The sequence below is a fragment of the Neodiprion virginianus genome, chromosome 7, assembly GCF_021901495.1.
Source record: "Neodiprion virginianus isolate iyNeoVirg1 chromosome 7, iyNeoVirg1.1, whole genome shotgun sequence".
Classification (NCBI taxonomy): Eukaryota; Metazoa; Arthropoda; class Insecta; order Hymenoptera; family Diprionidae; genus Neodiprion; species Neodiprion virginianus.
Genome location: NC_060883.1, coordinates 23,281,469 through 23,308,392, shown reverse-complemented (window position 1 = coordinate 23,308,392; position 26,924 = coordinate 23,281,469). Strand labels below are relative to the sequence as shown.

The 26,924-nt window shown below is 36.1% G+C and overlaps 1 protein-coding gene across 3 annotated transcripts; it reads right to left on the bottom strand.

Moving 5' to 3' along the window:
- Positions 1 to 1,379: 1,379 nt before the first annotated feature.
- Positions 1,380 to 26,871, bottom strand: LOC124309268 (insulin-like receptor). Of its 3 annotated transcripts, none has more exons than XM_046772734.1 (12): positions 25,372 to 26,871; positions 25,306 to 25,338; positions 13,512 to 13,686; positions 12,525 to 12,771; positions 9,471 to 9,576; positions 7,353 to 8,753; positions 6,860 to 7,170; positions 6,414 to 6,788; positions 5,794 to 6,329; positions 5,195 to 5,690; positions 4,871 to 5,115; positions 1,380 to 4,778 (listed from the first exon to the last, which is right to left on the bottom strand). In XM_046772734.1, the coding sequence occupies exons 1-12, from the start codon at positions 26,186 to 26,188 to the stop codon at positions 4,076 to 4,078; spliced, it is 5,445 nt and encodes a 1,814-aa protein (XP_046628690.1). In that variant the 5' UTR covers positions 26,189 to 26,871; the 3' UTR covers positions 1,380 to 4,075. The 3 variants fall into 3 exon arrangements, with proteins under 3 accessions (XP_046628690.1, XP_046628691.1, XP_046628689.1); XM_046772735.1 differs by having other exon boundaries at positions 25,306 to 25,348; positions 25,397 to 26,871; XM_046772733.1 differs by having other exon boundaries at positions 25,306 to 26,871.
- Between the last annotated feature and the right edge of the window lie 53 nt (positions 26,872 to 26,924).

Here is a 26,924-nt window from a genome sequence, read left to right as displayed (position 1 = left end):
TATTTATATGATATATATATATATATATATATGTATATGTACATATATAAAATATGTAAAGCGTTACAAATAAAATAGGTACTTTCTATTAGGTCACTGGTACTTTGACGTTATCGTTATCGTCATTACTATTACACTATACATGTAGGTATGTAACTACGTTTGTTGTATTCATCATATGTATATATGTGTATAGACTAAAACCTAGAAAACTAGAAACTATTAATTAAACCTAAGACTAATAATAATTATTATTATACTTCTTATTATTTATTGTTATAATTGTTGTTGTTATTATTATTATTATCGTTATCATTATTATTACTATTATTATTGTTGTTGTTGTTATCAGTATCATTATTATTATCATTATCATTATTATTATTATTATTATTATTCCGTAAGCGGGTATGTTGCGAAGTGAACAAAGGAAACGAAAAAAGGAAAGACGTGGAAAAAAAAATTTAAAACAAAAATGGAACAAATATTAGAGGAAGAAGGAGGGGGGGAGAAGTAATGAAAAATGGACTGCGAGCGTGAGAATATAACATGGAACTTCTACCATCAATTGTTCTGTATTATCTTTTATATAACTTACTGGGAGATTATGGGATCGTTCGAGGGTTGGGGGGAGGGGATAGCTAATCAGTCTTGTATTTGAGGCTCGTTATATATAAATATATATATATATATATATATATATATATATATATATATATATATATATATATGTATATATGTATAAATATACGTGTGTGTTTATGTATGTCTAGTTTCGGCTGTATTGCGTTTATCTCTTTGCGTAAGCGTATATGCGTATGTCTCTCTGTATGACTGAAAAGAAGAATATTATACACTCGCATATACATATACGCGTACGTGTATTCACTGTATACAATATATAATATGTATGTATGTATATATATACGCACATGTTTTTTCGTCGTAGGGATTTCGTCGTTCAACTTTTCTATAACTCTACACTTCTTCATAATAATTATTATGACTACACTACTATTGTTATTATTATTATTATTATTATCATTAGTCTTATTGTTATTTTTGTTATTTCGATAATTATTATTATTCCTTTTTTGCTTTCTTTCCTCCCTTTTTTTTTTTTTTTTTTTTTTGCTTAATTCCCTCTCTGCTTTCAGTATTCTTCATTACTTGGTAAGTGTAAGCGTGTTAGCGAAATATCGGAAAAATGTTTTAGTTTTCTTTTTTTTCGTTTAGATATTCCGTGTTTCCATTCGAGTTAGAATGTAGAAATAGTAGTCTCGCAGTTTTAACCAGATAACTCTTTCCTAACGGTGACCGTTTTCCGATTGGTCGATTTTTCGTTCCCTAACTTTTTTTTTTTTTTTTTTACTTTTTTCTTTGCCATTTCCTCTTTTACTTCCAAGATTCTTTTTCAATAGAAATTATTGTGTTACAAATATCTTGTCCTCGCAAACATCTTTTAATATCTCATTCCTGACGTCAATCTTGGCTCTCATTGGGCTATGACAGTCTCCGGTTCTCTCGTCGGTAACGACATTGAATGCAGGAAGGTTCAGAAAAATTTAGTAATTCAACTATCATTCAACTCGAACAAAACAGTTTGAGAGCTACTTCGTGTTAAGTCTGATAATCTGTTAATGACAGTCGATACAGGTTTTTTTTTTTTTTTTTTTTTGTTTTTGTGAATCTTATACGATCAGTGACAACGACCAAGTGTTACAAGTCTGTCAATTTTAGTGAACAATATGCGTTCTCTTGTAACCGAGGGCGAGAAAGATGATACAACCCTCGGATTTGTTCAGTACAATGCGAGTATGGTGTATAAACCTATTTATGTTATGTATAGTAATAGTAATATTATAAATTAATACAAGTTATATGTAATAAATAAAATCTTTGATATCTTAATAATTCTATTGTCTATTTGTTTATGTTATTTATTTATTTATTTTTTCTATTCATTCTTTTCATTTTGAAAAGTAACTCTCAAACCGTACAGTGGAAATAGATTGAATTTCAATTCAATCATGTTAAAGCAAATATTATTCCACGTGGGTAAAGTTATTCGAGACCTAACGCAGTAGATGAGGAGAAAGAAATAAAATAGATAAATGAAAATACTGAGAACAATTGATAGCTAAGGACAGGTGGATTTTTGTTAATAACTGACGAATAACTGGGTTTGTAAAAGCCGTGAATTGAAATTTTTCATCGTGATATATAAAAACTCTTCAGTCTTACTAGTAGACTATTAATCGTTGCCGAAAAATGATTCATAATTTCAACGTCTACTATTGTCAGTGCGAGTTTAAAATCGATGGAATGAAAATAAATAACTAAAAGATATTCTGAACAATCCTGATTTGATACTTGTCATCATACTAATAACCATTAGAGTCTATAAACTATTGTACCTAACGGTGTAACAACATATCGAAGAGTGACAATCAAGTTTTCGGCTTGTTTTTTCTTACAATTTCATTTTCAACTTAGGTTTGTATTATTTCAAAATTCGTGACGGGGAATCAGTTAGTAATTTTTGATAAAAATTATTTCACGTCATCGATAAAACGTTAAAGTCTCTGTACTTATAATACAATAAAGGGTTTGACTTTTAGAGCGAAATTTAACATCCACTTGACCGTCACACTCGATTATTTTTCATCTCTATATGTATATGCGACTAATGATGCTGCCATTAATATTTTGGTCAACGAAACAACGATCTTCCTCTATTTCTTTTTTTTCTTCATCTTTTTTTCTTGCATTCTTTAGTTGCTAAGGAAAATCAAAGGATCGGGCGAAGAATGACGAAGGGGAAAATTTGTAACAGAAAAAAACTGTACCCCACAAACTAATCTTATCATCAACGGAATCTTTGCAAGTTTTCTCTATACCTCTTTTTCTATCCGCATGCCTCTCCTTCGGTCTTTCATAATTTCGGTCTCTTTCTCTCTCTGTCTCTCCCTTTCACTCTTTTGCTCTCTTCCAAGACAGTTTTTTTTTTATTTTATTTTTTTTTTTTTTTATTATATAAAGTTGAAAATGCTTTGTCGCTCGTTGCTAGACGTTGAATGGAACAGCGAACAATCGAAGGATCGGCCGTGATATTACTCTTTTTCTTAGTTTCTCAATCTCGCTTAGAAACAAAATTGTAAAATTATTTTCCCAACTAACGAAAAAAAAAGGGCACCAGGGCAATCATAACTTACTTTTTACCGCTCGAGTTGCCCCAAAACTTAATTTACGTCTCTGGTAGTATTCGAACGATCTAGTTACGCATTCTTAGGAATTAAATTTAATATTAGGATATCCATACGCGAGAAAGAGTTTACAATAACTTTAAATTCATTACACTAAAAAATATTATTCATGTTGTTATCATTATCAATATTATTATTATTATTATCGTTAATATAATTATCATTATTATTACTGTTAATATTAGTGACATTTCTTTTTGCCCTAACGTTCTTTTTTCCTAATCGCTTACTGTATTACTGAATAATAATTTAGATTATATTTGGATACAGCTTATTATTAATTGAGAAAATTTACAATTAAACAAAACAAGAGCAAAATACCAAAGGAAAATTATTATTATTGTTACAAATTTTTTTGTCTCCATCTTTTTCTAGTTTTTATTTTTCTTTCTTGCATATCTCGCAGAAGATCGTTCGAAACTACAGCGACGTCGTAGCAAGCTTAATTTCAAGAGCTCGCACATGTCAGTTTCTTTGTATTACGTTTTCATTATTAATTATTTTAAGAAAAAAAAATTGTTAATTCATTTATTTTAATATTTTGTATTTAATTATCCTGAGATGTCCTGGTTCTACGCGCGTGTAACCGTGGCTGCGAGGTAACAAAACACGCGCGATAATCAGTTCGAGAAAACGGAATTTCATTGTAAAAATAACGAAAAGATATTCTTTTTCTTGCCATTCGCTATCAGTTGTTTTAAAAAAAAAAAAATTGTTTTTTTTTCTTTTTTCGTTTTTCTTTTCGTAATATGTTTTGCCCGAAAAAAATATGAAACAAAATCAGCCAAGGAACGCCGTACCGCGATCTGTTAACACTGTGTAGTCTTACCGCTAATATAACCGTTATTTAAGCCTTCTTGTTTATTATTACTCTTATAATCAACTTTGGACTTATTTCCTCCATTGTCATTAATATTTTTATCATCAATTCCGTCTATAGACGGAAATTCAACGCGATGAACATTAGTGTTCTTTATCGTATCGCCAGAAGTGACAAAAACCTCAGGGGATTTGTTCTCGTAGTCAGGATCTTCGCTCTTTATTTTAGAGAATCTGGGACTCTCCGAAAAATTTCTCTTAACAACGTTATTGGGATTAATGGAGTTTTTACCTAAAACGGAATTATCGCCGGTCGAATTGACGCGCGAATTGTTTCTCTTGTCGACGAAGGGAGAATTTTTTACGGACTTTAAACTGTCCTCGGCGAACGGTAAATCCAACGTGTCTCGGCTCGATCTCAACGATTCCATCGAGGCCCCCTCAAAATCATCGAAGTCAGCCTTCAACGGCACCTTAGACGAGTTAAATTCGTGAAAATTGGGCGACACCTTTGAATTATCGTTACGCGTCGTAGCACCGTATATAGGATTTGAACTAATCTTTATAGAATTAGGACCAGACGGTTCAAAGCTAGCAAAATCTCCAAAGTCCTCCCTCAACGGTGACTCTTCACTTCCCTCCTGGTCCGCCTCTTCGTCCTGCAGATTGCGCAGGGTTTCCATTTCCAAATCCCTAAAAAAAATAATTCGCCATCACTTTATCGTTGCTGTTTCTTCGCTTTGTAGTTGAGCGATTCGACGATTAATTATCTGGCTTTGACGCACTTGTCAGTCTGTGGCGAATGAGAAGCGTTCTGATTCCTGGCTTCGATTCCTTCGGGCGAGTGGTAAAAGCTGACCCTTTCAAACGTCTCGACATTAACCTCAGTCAAGAGCATGGTAGCAATGTCAATGAACGTCGGTCTTTGATTCGGTTTGTGATTCCACGTTCGCCTCATCAAGTTGTACAGCGAATCTGGACAATTTTCGGGCCGCTCCATAACGCCACCGTCGATAACGTAGCGAAGAACCTGATAGAAGAGACAGATTATATACAGAAACTTGATAAAGACAACGAAACGCACACCCCTACTCTCTTAAGATACTCACCTGATCATTGGACAAACCCTGGTAAGGCTGCGAGGCGAGAGTAACCATTTCCCACAAAACTACACCGTAGCTCCAGACATCTGAGTAGCTTGTGAAAACTCCATCTTTCAAACTTTCCGGTGCCATCCATCTAACCGGTAAGAGTCCTTTGGTGCCTTTGCGGTAGTAATCAGTCTCATATATGTCTCTAGTCATACCAAAGTCGCCGATCTTAACGGTCATATCTTCGGCGACCATGCAATTTCTCGCCGCTAGATCTCTGTGGACAAATTTCTTTGCCGACAAATAAGACATTCCGTCCGCGATCTCGATCGCCATCTGTAATATCCGCTTTAAAGTCGGGGGCTGCTTGGAAAAGTTTTCGCACACGTCTGGTCGGTGGCTTCTCAGATAGGTTTTAAGGTCTCCGTTGACCATTAGCTCCATAACTACAAGTGTCGGTTGACCGACTGATACAACGCCCAACAATCTCACAACATGATGAGTGTTGAATGCCCTGAAAATGGACGGTAATGAGTGACGAACGAAAACCCGACAACAAAAGATATGTGAATTATGATATGAATTTTGGTAAAACGTGGAAAAGTTCGGATGCTAACTTCATGACCGAAGCCTCGTTGAGAAACTCTATACGCTCTCTGTCCGTGGCGTTTTCATTGACCGTCTTGACGGCACACTTGACCTCCGGTTTTCCCTTAACAACGTCCTTGGCGACGCCCTCGTACACCATGCCAAAGGATCCATTCCCCAGCTCCCTTAGCAGCTCTATTTTCTTTCGTGGAACTTCCCAATCATCGGGTACGTAGACGGTGCTAACATACTCGGGATTGACGGTCGCAAAAAGCCGCATTTCCGAAGAATTAGGCATGAACTTTCGTTTCAACGCGTATCCACCGCCCAGAATTAGAATACTCAGAATAAATACACTTAGGAGGGGCCACAAGTATGGATGGGACCCTCCGGCGTTCAGTTCCTCGATGTAGAAGTGTTTCGTCACCGTGTAAGCGCCATTTCCGTACAAACTCGTTGCTCGAAGTCTCAGGGAGTAATTTCCAGGCGGTAATGCATTCAAAACGTAAACGCGTCCGTCATCCACGAATTCTCGCCAAGGTATGCAAATTACCATAGCCTTGACCTGAAATAATCAACGGGCGCCTCGATTAAACAATGAACATCAAGATGAATGACCTCCTTTCCCATACATGCTGATAATACTCACGTTTTGAAAATCGATCTTTTTGTACTCTATCTGATACGTGACAATCAAACCGTTCGGATTGGGCGGCTCCTCCCAGCTCAGTTTCACCATGGAGCGACTGTTATTGCCGGTTATAACTTCCAGGTCGAAAGTATTGTTCGGAATGTCGTCGGCGGATATAAGCGGCTCAGTTCTGGCCGTTTTGATACTTTTCGTCGAGCAGTAGTTGCTCTGGCTTTCGTTAGGGACTGGTTCTCTGCATGCCTGTACCTCGATAGTGTAAACAGCGTAGTGACGCAGATTTTTCACAGCATAATTCGTCTGCCCGTAGACAGTCCTGTTGAATAAGCTGATAGAACCGTTGACCATGTCATCCGTCAAAGCGTTATCTTTATCCTGCGACATAGATTAGGTGAGAAACTTCATCTCACCGATTTGAAGGCTAGTGTATTTGAATATAAACTCACCTCAGGATATGAGTACGAGACATTTTGTTCCTGCCACATTTTAGCCGTCTTGACTATCTCACTCACATCACGTCTCCTGCGATCACTTGAGGGTCGCTTTACGTATACCTGGTTGTGCAGCGCGTCCTCAAACGCTATAGAACTTGAAACCTCCTTTTCCCTGAGATCCTTGTCATCGATACATTTGCACTTTGAATCGTCAGTTTCTATCTCCTCTCCATTTGTCGAACTTGGCCTCTTATTTTCGGTCGGTTTAGGATGCGCTGCCTCATCCGGCGTTGTCATCGGTTTCGTCTCCCTAAAGTTTAGGGCTACAAAAAAAATAAGAAACGTTCAGTATCATAGCAAACATCTCGCATACTCGTTAGTTTTCTACAATTGGATTCATTTGTCACAGCAGTTTGACAATCTCGTCAACGGTAAACGATAAACCTTGGGAGGAAAGTATCTTTAAAAAAAAAAAAAGGAAACTAAGAAAGAAAAAGAAACTTACGCTCGTTACAGTAATTTCGCTGATCGAGAAACGCTCTATCATCCTTCTCCCATCGCCCGATAATTCTGTAGTGGGTAAGATTTCCGTTTTTATGAAGCGGTGGCTCCCATGTTATGACAAGTTCGTTGCTCGCATTGCTATAGGCGTAAAGAGACCTGGGTACGCTGGGTGCGTCCGGGTCAGTGGTGAAGTAATGCAAGTCGCTCTGCGCGCCAGACCTCTCAGTAGCAATTGTGTAAGTCTTAACGTAGAACGCGTACTGCGTGTAAGGTTTGAGCTGAGTCAACAGCGAATAATATTCGGTAGTTTCGCTGTCACTTCCATTTTGATGGATCGTCCGATCAGAACTTTCAGCTGCCGAAACGTCGTCTACTCTCCATCCATCGCCGCCACAGGCATCCCTTCCATCGTACATGGTGACGTTGTTCGGTGCCTCGATAAAGTACACAACATACCCAAGGAGTGACCTCTGATCGTGGTGGTCAAAAGGTTCCCACGCAATCAGCGCGGCGTTCGATGTTTTCTTCTGAACCCGAGTGTGAAGCTTGGTAACGTTGCAGGCGACCTTGTCGCCGTTGCTGTTAGGGGCAACCTCCAGATCCGAGAACTCAGGCAGGCCAGCGCCTTTGCGAAACTTTTCGATGGTGTCCAAGCAGAGTTTTGGATTAAAGTGAAAGAAAACTTTGACAGGTCCGTTGTTGGCAAGGATTCTCATCGACTTGTGAGACTCCATGTCCCATAGTTCCTGAAGATTTTGATTATCTAGTACGACAAAGGTGTACTTTCCGCTCTCTAGTTCTTTGCCGTGAATGGTGTGTAGATTTTTCAAAAAATTCAAAGATATCAGTGGGAAACTGCGAACGATTTTCAAATAACCGTCAATCTCCTCGATCATACTCAAGCTGTCCTCCAATTCTTTGACGATATTCTTACCGCCTCTTATCTGTATTTCCAAGCTGCCAGTTATGTGAGTACAACCGCGAAGTTTTTGGGCCGATGCAATACTGTCGACATTCGTCCCGCTGCACTCCTTCAAACACAATCCGTCGCACTTTTTGCACGTCGCTTTACCGTTCACTTCCTCGTCCATGTAGCCGGGTGGGCATTCGATCACACAAGTATTATTGAACGGCTTGTACGGGTGCTCCTTGACTATGTCAAACGCCTCACGCGGCTTCTTCATTTTCCTGCATTCGTTCTCCTGTACGCAGCGACGGTTCAAAAACATATATGTGTTTTCCGGACAGCTGTTAGCGCAACGATTTCCATCGACTATCACATCTCGACAAACGGCACAGTCCTGAGAACCCGTTCCGGTACAGCTTCCAAGACAAGACGGATGACAGCATTTCCCAGGCATGCTGTTGTTGCACGCAGAGATTCCGCAAGACTTGTCGCAAACTGTTGGTTACAAAAAATTATTATTCTCTTATCGCATCTGTTAAAAAAAAAAAAAATTACAATATAGCCCATAGGTTCAAGATCAATCCCGAGTCGTTCGATGAATGATTTTGGAGAAGAAAGAAAATAGCGGAGTTTTTCTTATATATTCAAAGTAATGTCACTGTTTCGTAAATTTTACATCTACATTATAAATTGTCGTTACCTGCAATAGGGAAACAATCCTTGTTAATATAAATGAATAAATCTTGACAAGTGTAAAAACATACATTCACGTTTAATCCAAGACACAACAACACCATTTTTATTCTTGGACAACGATTTCAGTACATAAATAAGATATTGTGTAAAAACAAAGTTAAAGACGTTGAGAAAAAAAAGACAGGAAAAAAAATTCCAAATACAAGAGGAAAAAATATATATGCAAGTACAATTACGCATGAAAAACATGCGCGGTGGATTGACTTTGTTTTTTTCTTCTTTCTTCCTTTTTCTTTTAACAATTACGAAATACCCAACATATAATGACGACGATGTATTGATTTCATAGCTGTGTCGTACGATACTAAAGAATTTTCTATCGCACTCAACACTTGTCATCACATTACATACATACACAACTATCCGCCGACAAATGTAACGAGATTCGTTATTTAAAATGTATTATGTGAAGCATGCCAAACACAGCAGATAAATAACGCAAGAGAAAAATCTCACCATGTTGACAATACTGTCTGTTCCAGCACAAGGTTTCATCCTTTTTCGTCGATCGTGTCGGACAGTGTTTCTCACAAACCGGACATCCGTTCCTCGGTTTATTTCCCTGGAAGATAGATATAAAAACTTGTATTAAAATAAGAAGTAACAATCTTTATTACAATAAATTAATAGATAATTAAATAATTAAATAAAAGATTGATAAAACTAACCGCAGGTACTACATACAATCTCATGAAATAAAAAAAGAATTTACACACCCACCAAAATCAATGGGTAATATTATTGGTAACGGGCATTTTACACCCCCCACCCCTCACAAAAAAAAAAAAAAAAATAAAAAAATTCCTCTGCTTGCTTCTTCACCTTTCCGTCGAACTAGAGCACCGGACAACAGATAAAGCGCACATTCGTACATGATAACTGGTCTCGCAATCAGCCACAACAAAATACCTTACACTACGTAACCACTCATATTCCCACTATATATTACATATACTCACATTCTGCACCGTCAAGAGATACGTACTACTAGGTGCATATACTCATACATACATACACACACACACGTGTATGGTATACGGTATGAACGCGTTATGAACGGTTGAACAGATAAGTTTCTCGTAGACTATAACGTGTGATATGGTATGTGTGCATGTATGCATGTATGTACATACATAGGTATGCGTATACGTATCCGCATGGACAGCACGCGGTTTCGAACTCCACGTTACATGCTACATAGGTATTGTACATACGTACAACGTATTACGATACCGTATCCGTATGTCCTATACAATATGTAGGAATGATGAGAAGAGTCAAAGGAAAACAGAAAAAGAAAAATAATAAGTAAAAGGATTAAATTTATAAACGCAAAGTATGATAACAAACCCATTCTCACAATTCATTCACAAGGAAATTTTGATTTTTTTTTTTTAATCGTATAATAATTCAGGTAAAATAATAATAAGAATTCGAGGTCTCCCTTTTTTTTTTTTTTTACTCCTTCAGTATCGTCTTTGCAATTATTGACAGTATTGTTGATATTTATGTGTATAAATTGCGATACTTTTAACATGTTATTAGAAGCTTATTATCGAATGGTCTACAATGAATTACCTACGCTGAGGGAATGTTACACTGGATTTTGATGTTGATTTAGATATCTCTAAATATCCAAGTACGAGAAGGTATCGCAGAGGCAGAAACAAATGAATAGGAACCGGACTTTACATGAAATTCTGAGCAAAAATCACACGAATACATTTTTATTATACACAAAAAATAAAGATATGGCATAAAAAAATACAAAAGTGTAATCGTGATATTTCTTTATTTTTGGATAAAACAAAAATATGCATTGCTGTATTTTTCATCAAAATAGCATGTGGAGAATATACGGCTGTTGACGGCTACTCTTTTTTTTTTTTTACCTCGCGATGAATATCATCTGATTAATAGACAGAATGAAAGACATTTAACGCAGTCGGTAAGGACGGACTATAGCATCCCCTTAAATATGTAAACATGATAAATACAGCGCGGTATTAGTTTCGGTGAATGACTTATTTCTTACGTTGTATTTTTTTTGTTTTTTTTTTTATTTACGCTTTCGAGATATTTTGCTTTCCGTTATCATTATTGCGCACAAAATGAGGGGAACAGCTACGGAATCGAAGAGGGAGAGAGGAAAAGAGAGCGAGAGAAAGAGAGAAAATGAGAAAATAATCTCACACCGGAGTTCAAGCGTACTTCGTCAAGAATCTCTCTGGCTCCTTCTGTCTATCTATCTGTAAGACAGCTCCTATATGCAATTATTACCATATACTCGAATAAAGCGCAGGCGAATTCCTTACCCGCTATTTTTCCCGCGAGCGATAAAGGGAAAGAGGCTGAGAGAAAGAGAGAGACAGAACGAATGAGAGAGAGAGAGAGGGGGGGAGAATGAGAGAGTATAAAAGTCAGCGTAGCGGATGCAGAAATAATGGCGAGAACTAAACGAAACAAAACGGCGGTGAAAGAAACGTCCAATCGCGCGAAGGTCAACAAAAAAAAATTGCAAACATGTCAAGTATATAGGGTATGCATGTACATACATACATTATATACATATACCTATAATAATACGAATCTTTGGTGAATTTGCGATTATTATTAATACCACTGTTTCGTAACAAATAAAAAAATAAATAAATAAAATACGCATAGATAAATAACATATTTTGATTTATTATCGTCTATCTATATACACCGAGAATTCGATAAAAATAAGAAAAAAAAAAACCGACATTTCTCAATTCCCCGATTTACATATCTATATTTATTATCGTAAAATGCGTTGAGTGCAACATGTATATATATATATATATATACACAACAACTTTGTTCTAATATTGAAACAGTGGGCGTTTTTTGTTTCTAATTTTTTTTTTTTTTTTTGCCCTTCTTGAAAAATACAACGACCTACGTACAAACATACATTCATCCCTAGGTCGTACCTAGAAGTATAAAAATGAGAACATAAAATAAGAAGAAGGAAAAAAAAAACAGAAAAAAAAAATTCCGGAAGTGTGATTCATTGTCCAAACTATAATATCCCAACTAACGTTCTAAAAATAAACTTTGGCAACCATCCACGATGATTTTCAACAATTCTCCTTCTTTTTTCTTCCTCATCTTCATCTTAAAGTTTCTCGGTCATTTTTCCTCCTGCTTTTTTTTTTTTTTTTTATTACAAGAAAATCCATTAATATTTGCTGGGCTTTTCTTTTTTTCCTCGTCTGTACACCATTGAAGGGAAAAAAAACAATAACGCGTATTATACGTATACCTGCGTGTAATATAGACAGCTCGTACATTGAACAAATGTATCTACGCAATAATATTCTACCCCTTACATGAATACGAAATTTACTAACAAGAAATGTAGCAAAAATGATTTAAAAAAAACATATATGTATATATTTAAAACATAAAAGAAAAGGTCAATAACCAACCGGAAGACGTTGATCGTTGCATTTATACAAAATATATGTCAGGCCCGCGGCTTACCGATATGACGTGTTCGCCCTTTCCAACGCCGATGATGAGGTCCCAGTCGATTGTATCAACGTAGCAGAGTGCCGGATTCTTTTCAAATCTAACGCTGCCGCGGCCGATATTCGTCAGCGAGTGAAGACCGATTTCCTGCAGATGCATCATCTCGAAGGCGACAAGGGCGTAGTTTATGAACAACGAATGGCCCCGTATTACCGTCAAATTTGGAAACAGATGGCCAACGCTTCGGAGACCGTTCACTCTGCGTATCGCGTTGGAGGACAAAAGAAATTTGAAAATTAATATACAACAGCAACAGCATGTAATTACAAAATTGCAACCCTTCGTTATTGGATACTTCATATACGTATAATATACCAAACACACGAACTGTATTTCACAATTGTTTTACAATATTATATGTATATTATAAATACACCGGGACAATCTCTTGAAATTTGAAAATCAACCGCGCACGCGCGAGTTTTATCGGCAGTTCGCGCAGGCTGGCCAACCCGAGTTTCAGCTGTCGAACTGTTTCTAGCGGCGATTGTAGTTGATACGAATTTTCGAGGTTAGAATCTCAAATAATTGAGGTAGCGACTCGGAAAGTTTTGGGAAGCATTTGTTATCGAGTCGGAAAATTGATTCTTCAAAGAACGGTCGTAATTCGATGCTCGTGCTCTTTGAAAATTCAAACGTACACGTTACATTTTGCGTAGGTTGGCCCGACTGCGTCGCAGACAAGAATATCGCTGCGGGAAGATTTCGCCGACCAATGAGATTTAATTATTTGGCGCATGCGCGGTTCATTTTCAATTTTCAAGAGATTGTCCCGGTTTATATGCGTATGTGAGGAAAAATTGGAAATTGTATAATCACTATATTATTGTGCATGGGGTGAAAAAAAAAAAAAACTATATTGCGTTATTTATGGTACGGAATATCACTATGCGAAACAATAAGAATAATAATAAATGATATTAAATAATAATTAATAACCTGTAAAGCAGAAGGTAGCCGGTGATTTCGACGAGGTCGGGAAATGTAAGGTTTGCGTAGGACGTGTCGTTCGCGTGATCGATCAAGAGTATTTGTACGAAACCCTCGACCACTCGACATCCTTCCAGTCGCGAAAATTGGTTCACGCTATTTCTCACGTCGACGCTCTGACAGACTGAAACAAAAAATATTACGTGTATAAGTACACACAGACATACACACACATATATATATATATATACATAAATATTATGTGCAGTTACGACGGTTTTACGTTTTGCAGATTTATTTTCTTTTTTTTTTTGTGTTTTTACGCAATCATTTTCCATATTTTTCAAATATATAATGGAAAAAAATTGCGTAACGTCAGGCGGTTGGTCCGGTATTGAAAATTGAGAGGGGAAAAAAAACGAATAAGAAAAAATTGTTTTCTTTTTGCTTTTTTTTTCTTTAAAATAACATATCTAGATACATCATATACATACCTATGTAAATAAAGAAAAAAGAAAAAAAAATGTATAAATTGCAAACTCTTTCATCGGTAAATTAAATACGAAAGTTTTTTTCGCACGCGCGCGAGTAAAAAAATTTCACCAAAAATTTTTCATCTACACGTTTCATTTTTTTAGGTTTCCATCCATGTTATCCAGAGTATAACAATATAGCCAAAAGCTCGATCCGCCTGATCAAGCAATTTGAATGCGAGCTCAGGTATTAACGAGCCGAGTTCCGTTATTGCTTATACATTATACTGTAGGTATATGCGTACATGATATTATACCGAGAGAGTGAGAGAGAGAGAGAGAGAGAGAAGACGAAGGAGAAAATAATCATCATCATCGCAGCCGCGTTGCACGCATACATATATACGGTATTAAATTAATTAACGTCAGATCGATATTATAAAGAAATTTTTCTAGTCTTGCTTGCTGTTTATTTTCCTTATTCTTTCAAACAACATGTTTTACACACATTTATATTATAACTTAACCGTTTCCTCTATACCTATGTATATAATTGAGAATATATCGTACACGATTTTTCGAAATACTCGCGTGCCGAGGATAATATTGTTGTTTTCTTTCTCTTTCCTTTTCCCTTCTTTTTCCTCTTTCAATTTTTTTCTAATATTATACAACGATTATTCTCCAAACGAAATGTACATATTGTACACACGTCTGGCATTTTTTGGTGCGTATTTTATGGTTGGCAAGTTGCGATATGTATGCGCTTGTATATATATACACACATGTATATTACATGCGGTAGTTTAATCTTAACGAGGAATGAAAACAACCTGAATTCACGAGCACTAGCGACCGGATATGGCGCCACGAACGTCCGGTCTGTCATTCGCGAGTTTCCCCCTCCACAGTACGAATCGTCGTTCACAGCTTATCATTTCTCATCCCCGCAGAAATACGCGCAATGAGCACGAACAAAGGGAGAGAGAGAGAGAGGAGAAAATACATATGAGATGGAGGGAAAAAAAGCAGGATGAAACGTAACGTACATACCGTATACATACGTATATTATATACATATACTACGGTCTTTCGAGAGAAATAAATTTTTTTTTTTATTCATTATTTTCTTCCGAACAGGTTGAAAAGTTCCATTCTGGTACAAAAATACGCCTGTTAAAATTTCATCTCTTCAATATATTAATATTAAGAGGTTGCTCGTCGGACTTTACTATTTTCCATAAGAATAACACGGTAGAAATTGTTTTTGTTCCTTCTGATTTTTACAGCCGGCTAACGATGCGTCGTACAGAAAATTGACAGACATATTTTTGTATAGAATTGAACGCTCTTCGAAAAAAGGTCTCTTATCATTTTTATTTATTTATTTATTTATTTACTTTTTTTTGGGGGGATTGTCACTTTGCAATGCGTCACCTGGTGGAAAAAAAAATCGTAATAAAAAGTAACCAGACTGACAGCTGACCGTGTTTTATTCGCGTACGGATGACAGAGCAGGTATATTATTAATCATGTTTCATCAATTTACGTTACATGAGTAATTTGAAACACCAAGTACATATTACGATGGGTTATGCGGTGACAAAATGTCACCGGCAATCAGTCTCTGACGTCATGATACACGAAGGTTCAAGTCGGTAACTTTATCGTAACGAAAAATTGGGGTAAAAAATATTGCTACTTTCTTATTTTTACAATAATTTCTCGAACGAGCCAAGATTGCAAGATATGACTATATATTCCTTTTATCGCGGTTTACCGAATTTCCAAAAGCAATTCCAAAATCGCGAAGTAACGCTTTTTCCTCGTCGTGAATCGTTGCGGCAACGTTATCGACTTCGGCATGATGTACACATATACAATATGATAATATGACGCATACAAACGAGGCGAGTGTTTTCCTCATTCATCCCTTTGCCTGAACGAGGCTCCGACCGCAATCGCGATTCGTTGGTTATTTCTTTTCTTTTCTTTTCTTTCTATCTTTCTCTCTTCGCTACTTTTTTATCGTGCGTTTCGTACAGACAGCCGCACATTCATTCGTTCATTCATTCATTCATTCGTTCATTCATCTCTTTCTTCACATATCTATACATATAACCGTGTATTTATACAAATATATACATATGTTCGTATGCGTGTGTATAATATGCATACATATACATACATGGTATATGTGGCTAACTTGTGGCTAATTGACTAGCTACGAGGATCATTGAAATTACAAACCCTAACCACGAATATACATAGCACAAGCGTATTCACAGTTTTGTGTATAATTTTACATCCGCCTTTCATTCCTCTCGCCTTAATAACGCACACATTCATACATGCATATAAATGGCTACTGTTTTGCAAAGAGATACGCGTGTGTAATTTATAATTGTATAATGTATTCGCATATTATACATAAATATAATAAATTTTATACTATAGATTCGTTTCACGCATGATGGTACGTATGTAGTATGCATGGAATATTATCGTCATTGTCGTTATTATTATTCTTGCTGTCATTGTTATTATTATTATACATTACAGAATTCTGCACGTATGGTAATATTGCGTGCATGCCTGATATCCACCCAACCGGATACACGCGAGTCACGTAGTGTAAATTTAGCCAATATCACATCTGCGGTAAAAGCATGTTGTCAGTAAACAATACATCATTTCTCAACGTGTCTTGTTACAACAATTTTGAAATTTCACGAGGGGAAAAAAAAGCACTCGAAAATTTCATTCCCAACATTTTTTTCCTAATTCATAACGACTGAATTGTAACTTTTTTTTTTTAATACACTTTTACTCATCGTAGAAACGTAAAGAAATAAATAAATGATTAAAGTAAAACGATAATTTAAACACGAACGTTTTTGCATTACGCGTAATTAGGATACGGTGATATATCCGTATCAATTATACATGATAAAATACGATTCCGTTTTTTTTTCTATTTCTTTTTTTTTTTCGCGCCAGTTCCTCCGGCAGTGTAAAAGTTTTCTTATCATCGAAGATTCAAAAATTCTCTTTTCTCCCCTATTTGTTACACCAATCTAGGCTTTTTGTTTCTCTTTCTCTCGTTATTATTAACATCAATATGCATCATTATACACAACGCGAGTATGTTTTACGCATTTTTTTCTTTTCCATGCGCGTTCTCCGTACAAAAAGTACCCGTTTCTACGTCGCTCGAATTATTTCAATCCCAGGAGTCCTGAAAGTGGTATTTTTTGTATCGCGCGCACGCGCCGTCGCGAGCAAATCTGACGTTGCGCGACTCTAACCTCAAATTCGAGTTTCGTGAAGAAAACGTGCAACATACTCTTCTTAAATAAAGAATCGTGTGGAAAAAAAAAAGAAAGCAAAACGGCCTTTTCGCTTCGCGTATTTGCAATATTCGTCTTCGACGTCACCCACGACTCATATTGCAAGTAAATAAATGAATAAATAAATGAACAAGTAAATTAACAGCGAGAGAAAGAGGAGTACAATTGCAATATGATCGTAGGGATGGAGAAGCACAAGATGAGGGGAAGTTAGGTGATTTTGAAGGGAGGTTATACATATAGCGCTTGTTCCGTCCACGTGTGCGCCGAATGAACCGGAATCCGAGGCCTTTACTGAGCTGGTGAGAGAAAAAAACCGTCTAGACGTTCAACTTCCGGTGTTTTCGAAACGTCGCGATCGTCGTCGAGACCCTCCTATATAATATAAACCCTATAGCCTCAGACCTTCTTAGAGAAAAAAAAAATATATATATATATATTGTAAAGAATTGAAAAAAAAACACGAGGTAATAAAAATTATCATCTCGTTAAAATTTCACCGTTTATATTTCACTCTCTTTATCTTTAAACGTATGTAATATAGTTTAGTAAAATTTGGCAACAACGTTTCGAAATAATTGCAATTCGAAATTGCGTTACGGTATTATGCTCGTATTATTATTATTATCGTCATTATTACTGCTGCTGTTATTACTATTATTATTGTTATCACGTGCGACGAGAAGAATAAAAAAATAAAACACAGTCAATGGAAGTAAAATTACCGTTACAAAATATTATAATCAATTTTATTTTAAATATACATACATACGATGTATAATTCAGAAATTGTGTAACAAATCACCAAGTGATATCGATCTGCGTATAACATTACATATATTATTATTATTATTATTATTCATAAAAACAAAACTAACGACAAACTTAATTGAGGAAAAGATTATTCGAACGATGTAGGCGGGGGGAAAGGAAAAAAAAATAAATAAAACGACCGAAATTGGTAGACGGGAGAAAAAAAAATCGAAAACAGATAAAAAGAAAGCAAGGCGACGGGGAGAGGGAAGAGACAGAGAGAGAGAGAGAGAAAAAAAGAAGATAAGATAAGAAATTGAGATAGCAAAAAGAAAGAACGGAAAAAAAAGAAGAGAGCGGGAAAAAAGTAATCGGACGCGAGAAAAACAAAAGACAAGTGCCGCAAGTGCACAGGGAGATAAAAAAAAAAAAAAAAAATTATCATGAAAAGCAGGAATCAAGTGGCGTAGGTCGTGACTCTGTGCAAATGCAACAACAGCAGGCAGCAGCAGCAGCGGTTCTTACATACCTAATATTTAATACACGTGTACACATGTATAAAATAATAGTAACTGTATACTTTTTGCGTATAACAGTATGTATACGTGTATGGAAGAATGCAGTGAGAGGAAAAATAAATCGTTCGTTAATTCGCTGCACGCGTGCATATTACATGTATTATTTATTTATCGCCGCAGAAGTAACAAAAAAAAAAAAAAAAGGAAAAGAAAGAAAAAGGAAAAATTTTCTCCCTTATACGCAAAATAGACATTTTTTTTTTTTTTTGATCCGAAGGATATTTCGAGAACGAGTTACCGGATTTCCATGATTTTCGTCTCAATCGACGCGGCTTTTCCAAACTTAGAACTGATTAGATTTTGCCTTTGATCGGTTCGATACATTATCAATAATTTAAATAACAAAGTTTCAAAATATAAAATAAAAGTTACGATGTCTTGAGAACTAACGAATGGATTTGGATGAAAATTGATACCGTGAGATTTTTTTGGGTCGCTAATCAAGAACCTAAGGTCAGATCTGCAATATTTCAATTCGGCGTATTCGACAAGCTAAATAAAAAACTAAAAACATTTGGATTTTGATGAAAATTGGTAATCGTCGGTTTGGTGGCCGGCTGATCACGAATCAGAAGTCAAATTGAAAAATTTAAAATGTCGATCCAATGCGATGGAAAAAAATCTAAAAATATTCCGATTTTGGTAGAAATCGGTAGACGAAGATTTTTTGGGTAACCGATAACGCATCCAAGGTCAGACATCCAAAATTCGTAACGGTGGATCCATTAATAGTTCAAAATAAAAAAAAAATCGTCATATTTTCACTTAATACGCTATCCGAAGGCATTAAAATCGTTAATCACGAATCTGAATTCGTAGTTCGAAATTGGAATTGTTCCTCGCTTTTTTGCTCGCTTGAAACGTAATAATATAACAAATTGTTAACGCGAATTTCTTCCATGCGCGGACAAACGAAAGTTTGCTGCATCATTATCATCGTTAGGGATAGAACGAAAAAAAAATATATAAATAAACAAATGAATAAATTGTAAAGGAGGCTGCTGCTGTTGCTTGATGCTGTTTGTAGTAACTCCGACGAAAGTGACCTAAATTCTTTCGAAATTATGCCCTCGTTATAATATATAATGCGTACATTAGTACCGACGTTAAATGTATATCAAATCGATATAACGAATGGGTCGAGTGCGTTAGTTTATTTATAATAGGCGAGGGAGAGTTCACCGCCTGAATCGTCCAATTACACACGTATGCGTCACACGTAAGCTTGCGAGATTCTCGTAAGTAGAATCATGAAAGGGTATCAAAGGGCGAGGAATCGTTCAAAGATCGTTTCCAAGGTACACGAAGATCAATTGCCAATTATTGGCTGGCCCTGAGAGGCCGAATATATAATTAATATACATATACGATATATTATCGTTACTTGTATCATTCGATATAATATGACGACGATAAGGCAAGTTGGCAACGTAAATCAAATTTAGAAAATATCGTCGAATCGTTAAACAATCATTCGGGTTGTTCAATTTTTATTTCATTTAATCTACCTACTCGACAAATCGTGAATTATATCTTCGATATAGTTCTACGAATTATTTATCGACGGACGCATTTAAATATCGCGTAAAACGACACAATTTCCAACGTGTGTTTTCGTGTGTGTGATTCGTATCTTTTTAACTTTTAACCTAAGGGAAAAAACCGATCTTCTCTCTCTCTCTCCCTAACTCTTTCTCTCCTTGCAGCCTTGAACTTGTTGGTGAATCGGTTACCATGCGTAACATACACACGCATATACGCGTTAAATACTCGAGATATATTACAAATATATATAATATATATATATATAACGAATATAAAAAGATTTGTGAGAATTAATCAAATCAATCACCGCGGGTCAATAGCCTGCATACGTGCATGCATATAACATGCTGCCAGTACCTAAGCTAATATATAATTTTATATATATATGTGTGTTTGGCTTTTTTTTTTCCTTTGACCGCCCCTCCCACACACATTCACGCAATTTCGAAATCGGCGTGAAGAAAAATCAATCGTCTTGCAACGAATTTGTACGATAATGTAAAGGAAATAATTAATAAATAATATTATATCAACAGATCTTAGAATTACGATATTGTACGCAACGACGATCGTGGAAAATCGAAAGAAGAAAGAATTAGTGTCGCGATGCGCGCGTAGAAAAGGAGAGAAAAACCGGGATGAAGAAGAAGGAAAAAAAAAAAAAAAAAAGAAAGAAAAAACAAACAAATGGAACGATAGAGAAGGATGGGGGAAAAAAAAACATCGTCTCGGGTTGTGGAAAATTTGTAAAAAGCACCTACGTCACACCGAGACGATGCGACGCGATAGGAAAGGCGCGTGATTCATCGACGCAAAATTCGCCTTCATCGTCATCCTCATATCTTCGTCTTCGTCTTCGTCTTCGTCTTCTTCTCCTTCCGCGTTTTTAAAGGTAAAGACCGATGCAAAAATAGAACATCGTTTCGTACGCCTAAATTTACACGACGCCCATGTTACATACCCTATCCATAATCCATCGAATATAGAGCCTTGCGTCAATAACGAGACACGCGTCGTCGCTGACTGTCAGAGACAAAGATCATCGTCGGAAACGGAGGCGTGAATTGTTTGTTATCTTGTTGTTCGCCTTTTTTATTTTCATTTTTTTTCCCCTTTTCTTCTCCTTCTTTCTTTCTCTCTCTCTCTCTCTCTCTTCCCCTCGCTCTCGAAAATTCTTTAATCTCGTCTCTTTCATTTTTTCTTTTTTTCTCACCTCCGTTCCGTTATTATACGCACAACGTTACAAAACATGAATGAACAATTGAAGAAAATAAAAACGATTAAAACTGTATCGATATAATAATAGTGATAAGACGACAAAAAAGAAGAAAAAAAAAAAAAACCGAGCGTATGATTTGTAACCCGGTCATTTCTTCCCCCCCCACAACAGAAATGAATAAAGAAAAAATCAACTAAAAGTTGGGATAAATTTTTAACATTGATTAACGAATAATCGGAAGATAATGAAACTTCAAGAGGAAAAGAAATGGTGAATAAAAAAAAGTCCAAACGAAGTGAAACAAATTCTGCACGAATCAATATTACATATAATATCCACGTCGATGTATAATGATATTATTTTTTTTATTTTTTTTTTTTTTTTTTAATCGGTGTGCGAAGAAAAGAAGGAAAAAAATTGTGAACCCCGGCCACCGTTCAATTCTCAATGGCAACGTCAAACGTACACGCAGCCAGTATCTTGTGCCACGGTATTTTTCTTATCTCCTCGGCGTTCCGAAGAATTCGAGATCCAACCGAAGAGAGTTACGCAGAGAGTTCCGGACGATTCGCGCAATTCGGGCAACAACAATTTTAACGAGTTCAATAATTATAATAATAATGATAATAATAATAATAATAATAATATAAGTGATAAATCGCGTTAAGCGGAATAATCGCTACATATTATTGCGAAAAAGAAGAAGAAGAAGAAGAAGAAGAAGGAGGAGATTTCCTTGTTGCTGATTTTTGAGGCGGTGTTGAAATTCCGAATTCGAAAAGTTTCGAAAGCGACAAATTCCGACAAGTCAAAGTTCGGAAAGTGCGGAAATGAGAAAATTTACAAATCTGAAACATCGAAATTCCGAATGATCCAAGATTTTCAGTCCTCTGAATTTCTGGCTTGATGAAATTTCACCATTTTGATTTTTCTTTGTTTCGGATTTTCTCATTTTTTTTTTTTTTTTTTGGCAAAAATTAGCTTCGACATATATAATGTAGTATAAATCACAAGTCAAAGCTTACGCATTATATTTATTACAACAATACAATCGCGAAAGTTTCACAGCATATTAACAAAACATTATATATATATGTATATATACATATAATATTCTTGTTAAAGACTGAAGAAAAATGATTGTAAAAGGTTTTAGGTACGTGTGTATGTAAAAGAAGGGATGTAGAAAAAAAAGCGCATCAATTTTCTCTCTCTCTCTCTCTCTTTCAAATCGTCTCAATTTTGTAAAAATAGTGTAAAATCAAGATATTAGAAACGACAACTCCATTTTACTCGGATAATTAATTGCGTCAGATGATGAACCGTTGTGATAAATATTCCCTTCCTCCCAGCCGCCCTCTTCTCTCTCTCTCTCTCTCTCTCTCTCTCTTTATGAATGTGCAGATTCTTATCACATTGGCGCCTCTAACAATCGCGCAATACATACCACCTATCTATACTACATAGGCACGCGATGACGTTGTACGTTTCATTCGGTATGTGTACATAGGATATAGGATGTAGTAATTGTACTACGTTTCCTGCCGGCGATCGTTGCTCGGCATAAAAATTATCGTTTTATAACGATAATAAATACAAACGTTCTCGCTTACATTGCGTCTATGTATCGTACACAGGCGCGTGTATGTATGAAATTTATTCACGATAAAACAATGCAAATACGATCCATTTTTTGGGAAACGGGTTTTTCAAACTCTGTTAAAAAGAAAAAAAAAAAAAAAATTAAATAAATTAAAAAAACAATGAGACGGTTCCGACATTTTCCTCCAACGTATAAACTCGCGCGATAATAACATATCTCATATATGTGTACGTTGTAATATGTGTATTATGGGTTTTTCTTAGTTTTTTTTTTTTTTTTTTTTTTTTTTTTCTATATAATAACATATTTACGAAATCCTGCGCGTATATAAAACGTACACAATGTACAATTTTCTCTCTCTCTCTCATCTTTCTCCTCAGATACATTTCATTCGAGCGTTTTACATACAAACGTATAAATATTAAAATGCATATATCGTTGTTCAACGCGACTCTCGAGTGGCGCCACCGTTGTTCCCACACCTTCTTGTCTCTAATTTTTTATTTCGTATAATATTTTTTTTTCTTCTTCTTCTTCCTTCTTTCTTTTTTTTTTCTTCCCCACTCTGCGTACATAACCACGTATAAATATAAGCGGTACTACCTGTAGTAGGTATACGTCGTACATCCGTGTCCGTACGCTTGTTTGGTCAAGTGAAGAACCGCGATCTTACTTACGCGCCATTGACACGTGTGCCTCGGTAAACAGAAATAATTTCAACGAACGTTACACGCGTATGTCGCGTATGTCACGTATGTAAACTATGGTTGTTACACCACACGCAACGTATGTTGTATGCGAGAGATAAGGAGATGAGGAAGAGAGAGAGAGAGAGAGAGAGAGAGAGAGAGAGAGAGAGAGAGAAAAACTAACAAAAAAAAAAAAAAAAAAGAAAAACATTAAAACAAACCGTCGGCGGCTAAATGCAAATACATACGTGGTCGTGTATATCTATGTAGACCTCATGCGTATCGTTATAGTTAGTTAGTTACGTGAAAGAAAGATAAGATTGTCCATTCACTTCTGAAAAATTCTTATCAAGACCAAACTCCTCTCCCCGCCGACACCGCCGCTGTTACTTATTTTTATTCTCATCATCACCGTCATCGTCGTCGTCGACGTTCTTACCGCGGTGATTTATTAGACTAATGAACGCGACGCGATTGGTCGTAATTAGTAAATTACACATCGCACGAAATCTACATATACACGTATACGGTGTATTATCACAACGTACGTACGACACGTGTATTAATGCACGGTGTTGAAATAAAAATATGTAGTTCGAATAATGGTCTCAATTTTCATGACCGGATAAGCGATTATTTTTTTTTTTCCTCCACATACGATCAATGAAAATCCGAACGCTAACAGTGCCAATTCGATTACATCTAATAAATAAAGCTCCGAATAAATCGGTGTTGAAAAATAACGTTTTTCATCTGTTTAATAGAAAGTTGTTGTTAGAATTTAACTTCTTCGGGAAAGGGAAGCTTTTCTTACCATTTTAATCAACGGTCAAAAAATTTCTCAACCTTTCTTGCTTCTTTCGAAAAAAAGATGCTTAACCTTTTCGGTATTTTGCATCAATTTTTTGCGTATTTAGACAAACTTGAAAACATATATCTTTGCGGCGTTCTCCTATTTCCGATAGTATACCAAGAGGTTTTCAATACTCTTAGAGTAATTAACGCGTGACATTGTAAATTATTATTGCTGGAAAGAAATCGATTGAAAAAATCAAATCAAAAGTCAAAAGTTACCCCTTCTAAACGTATACGAGTTTTACATAAATTATACGTTTTTGGGCTCGCCGATTACGAATCTGATAACGGGTTTAAAAATATTCAAGACGGCGGATCCGACATGGCGGAAAAAAATTTCAAATTTTATCTAATCCGGAGAATAAAACTCTGTGACGATAAATTTTTGGAATCGCTGATTAACAATCTGAAATCAGATTTTGGTAATTCAGTACGGCAAATCCAATCAGCGACTCCTGAAACACCTGCGTAATATTTTTGCACCCTATTTCATAAAATTTGAAACTATCGTCCACCATATTGGATCCACCATCATGAATTTTTGAAACTTCGTATCGGATTTATATTTTATCCTGATTTTTTTATTCGTGTTATTTCGTAGAAGTCGAAGGGTTAAACTTGCGTAAGAGAAAAAGAGAAAAAAAAACAACGTCCCCCAAATTTGCATGTACGTGTGTGTGTATTATATTCATAAAATAAATACTAATAAATATAAGGTTAATTGATAAGTCAACTCACCGGTTCGTTTCGCCGAAGACGAAGTAGAAGAAGACGAAGAAGAAGAAGAAGATGAAGAAGAAGCAGCAGCGGCAGCAACAGCAGAAGAAGACGAAGAAATATCCCTGACGGCGTGATCAAAGTGTTGAGTATGACGACCGTTAGAATTATAATATCGATTGTCCGTGGTATCGTAAACACCGTGAGCACTTGTAGTTGATGCGTAATTTAAGTTCGCGATGAATAGAACGATGAAAAATATCGTAGAAACATTGATCGTCGATAGATTCCTGAACAGTACGGACGATGAGGAGCAACAACTTGGTCGACGTGTCGTCGTCGTCGATGATAACGACGACGACGACGGTGATGATGATGACGATGATGACGACGATGTCGACGACGATGAGGAAGCGTTAAAAAAATTCTTAAACGATTTCGTGAAACGACGCCATCGCACGACACTCGAGGCGCATCTCAGCCACTGACCGACGTCGCTTTGACGTCGACCGCAGTCCATAGCTAGTGGTTCGAGTTTTGACGAGGCGTTAAAAAAACCCCGTGAAAATAATCTGCTCCTCCGTTTCCCGCGATAATCCTCCTCGTCCTTCTTCTTCTTCTCCTCCTCCTTCCCGTTCGTCGACAAATCGTCGACGTCGACGTCGTCGTCGACGCTACCCTGGAGACGTTCGCATATTTCGCATCGATATCCCACCGTATTTTCGTTTTTATCTCGCCCAGCCTCGTCGGCCTGACAAATTCTGCACGAGTAACAGAGGCTGTTCAAAATCAACGTCGACGATTCGTTCGCGGTTTTCGTCGTTGGCGTCGCGACGCTGCCGTCGTCGTTTTCGTATCGCTGATGCTCTCTCCACCTCATATTATTCACCGTTCTTCTCCCCATCCTGATTTATTTATATGTATTTTTATTATTATTGTTATTATTATTATAATATAATAATTTCAGGTATACACTGTGCAGTTATCAGATTTTTATACAACTATTTTACCCAATCTTACATTTGTCCATCGCTTTGTAAAATGTTTTCTTTCTTCTCTTTTCTCTTTAAATTTTTTTTTATTCCATTTGTTTATATCATTTTTTTTTTTTTTTCTTCTGTAATATTACATCTCTTTTATTACATAACGATTTACACACTTCCATCTGTTATCCAACGGCGTAAGATTGTTCGCGCGTTAAAGACATTTTTGCAAGAAGAATAAAAAAAAAACGGAAGAAATAAAAAAAAAACACTTTGGTACTATCCTCGTCAAGTTTTTTGTTTTTTTTTTTTCAATTTAATTTGATTCGTTGCTGCCGTTTTCCTCTTCTTTTCGAAAATTATCAACAACGGTAAATCGAAACTTTCAGCGTTAAAATTCGTACCGATGAATTTTTTATTTTTTTTTTATTATTATTTCTTTAGTTCGTTTAATTAATTTTCTTGCTCACCGTCCGAAGGTTCAACGGCGGTTGTGAAACGTGAGGGGGGGGTGAAAATATTTCTCTTTTCCTTGCTCACGTGGATAATTGTATGCACGATATATTATTGTTGTTATTATCATTATCGTTATTATTATTATTATCTTGCCGATCAAAATATCGAATATCAATTTATAATAATCATTTCCTCTTTACC

Coding starts and splice junctions, on each gene's coding strand:
- LOC124309268 (XM_046772733.1), bottom strand. CDS start 26,188: ATGGGGAGAAGAACGGTGAATAATATGAGGTGGAGAGAGCATCAGCGA. Junction 8,754..9,470: donor CAGACAGTATTGTCAACATG/GTGAGATTTTTC, acceptor TGTAACCAACAG/TTTGCGACAAGTCTTGCGGA. Junction 5,116..5,194: donor AGGGTTTGTCCAATGATCAG/GTGAGTATCTTA, acceptor CTCTTCTATCAG/GTTCTTCGCTACGTTATCGA.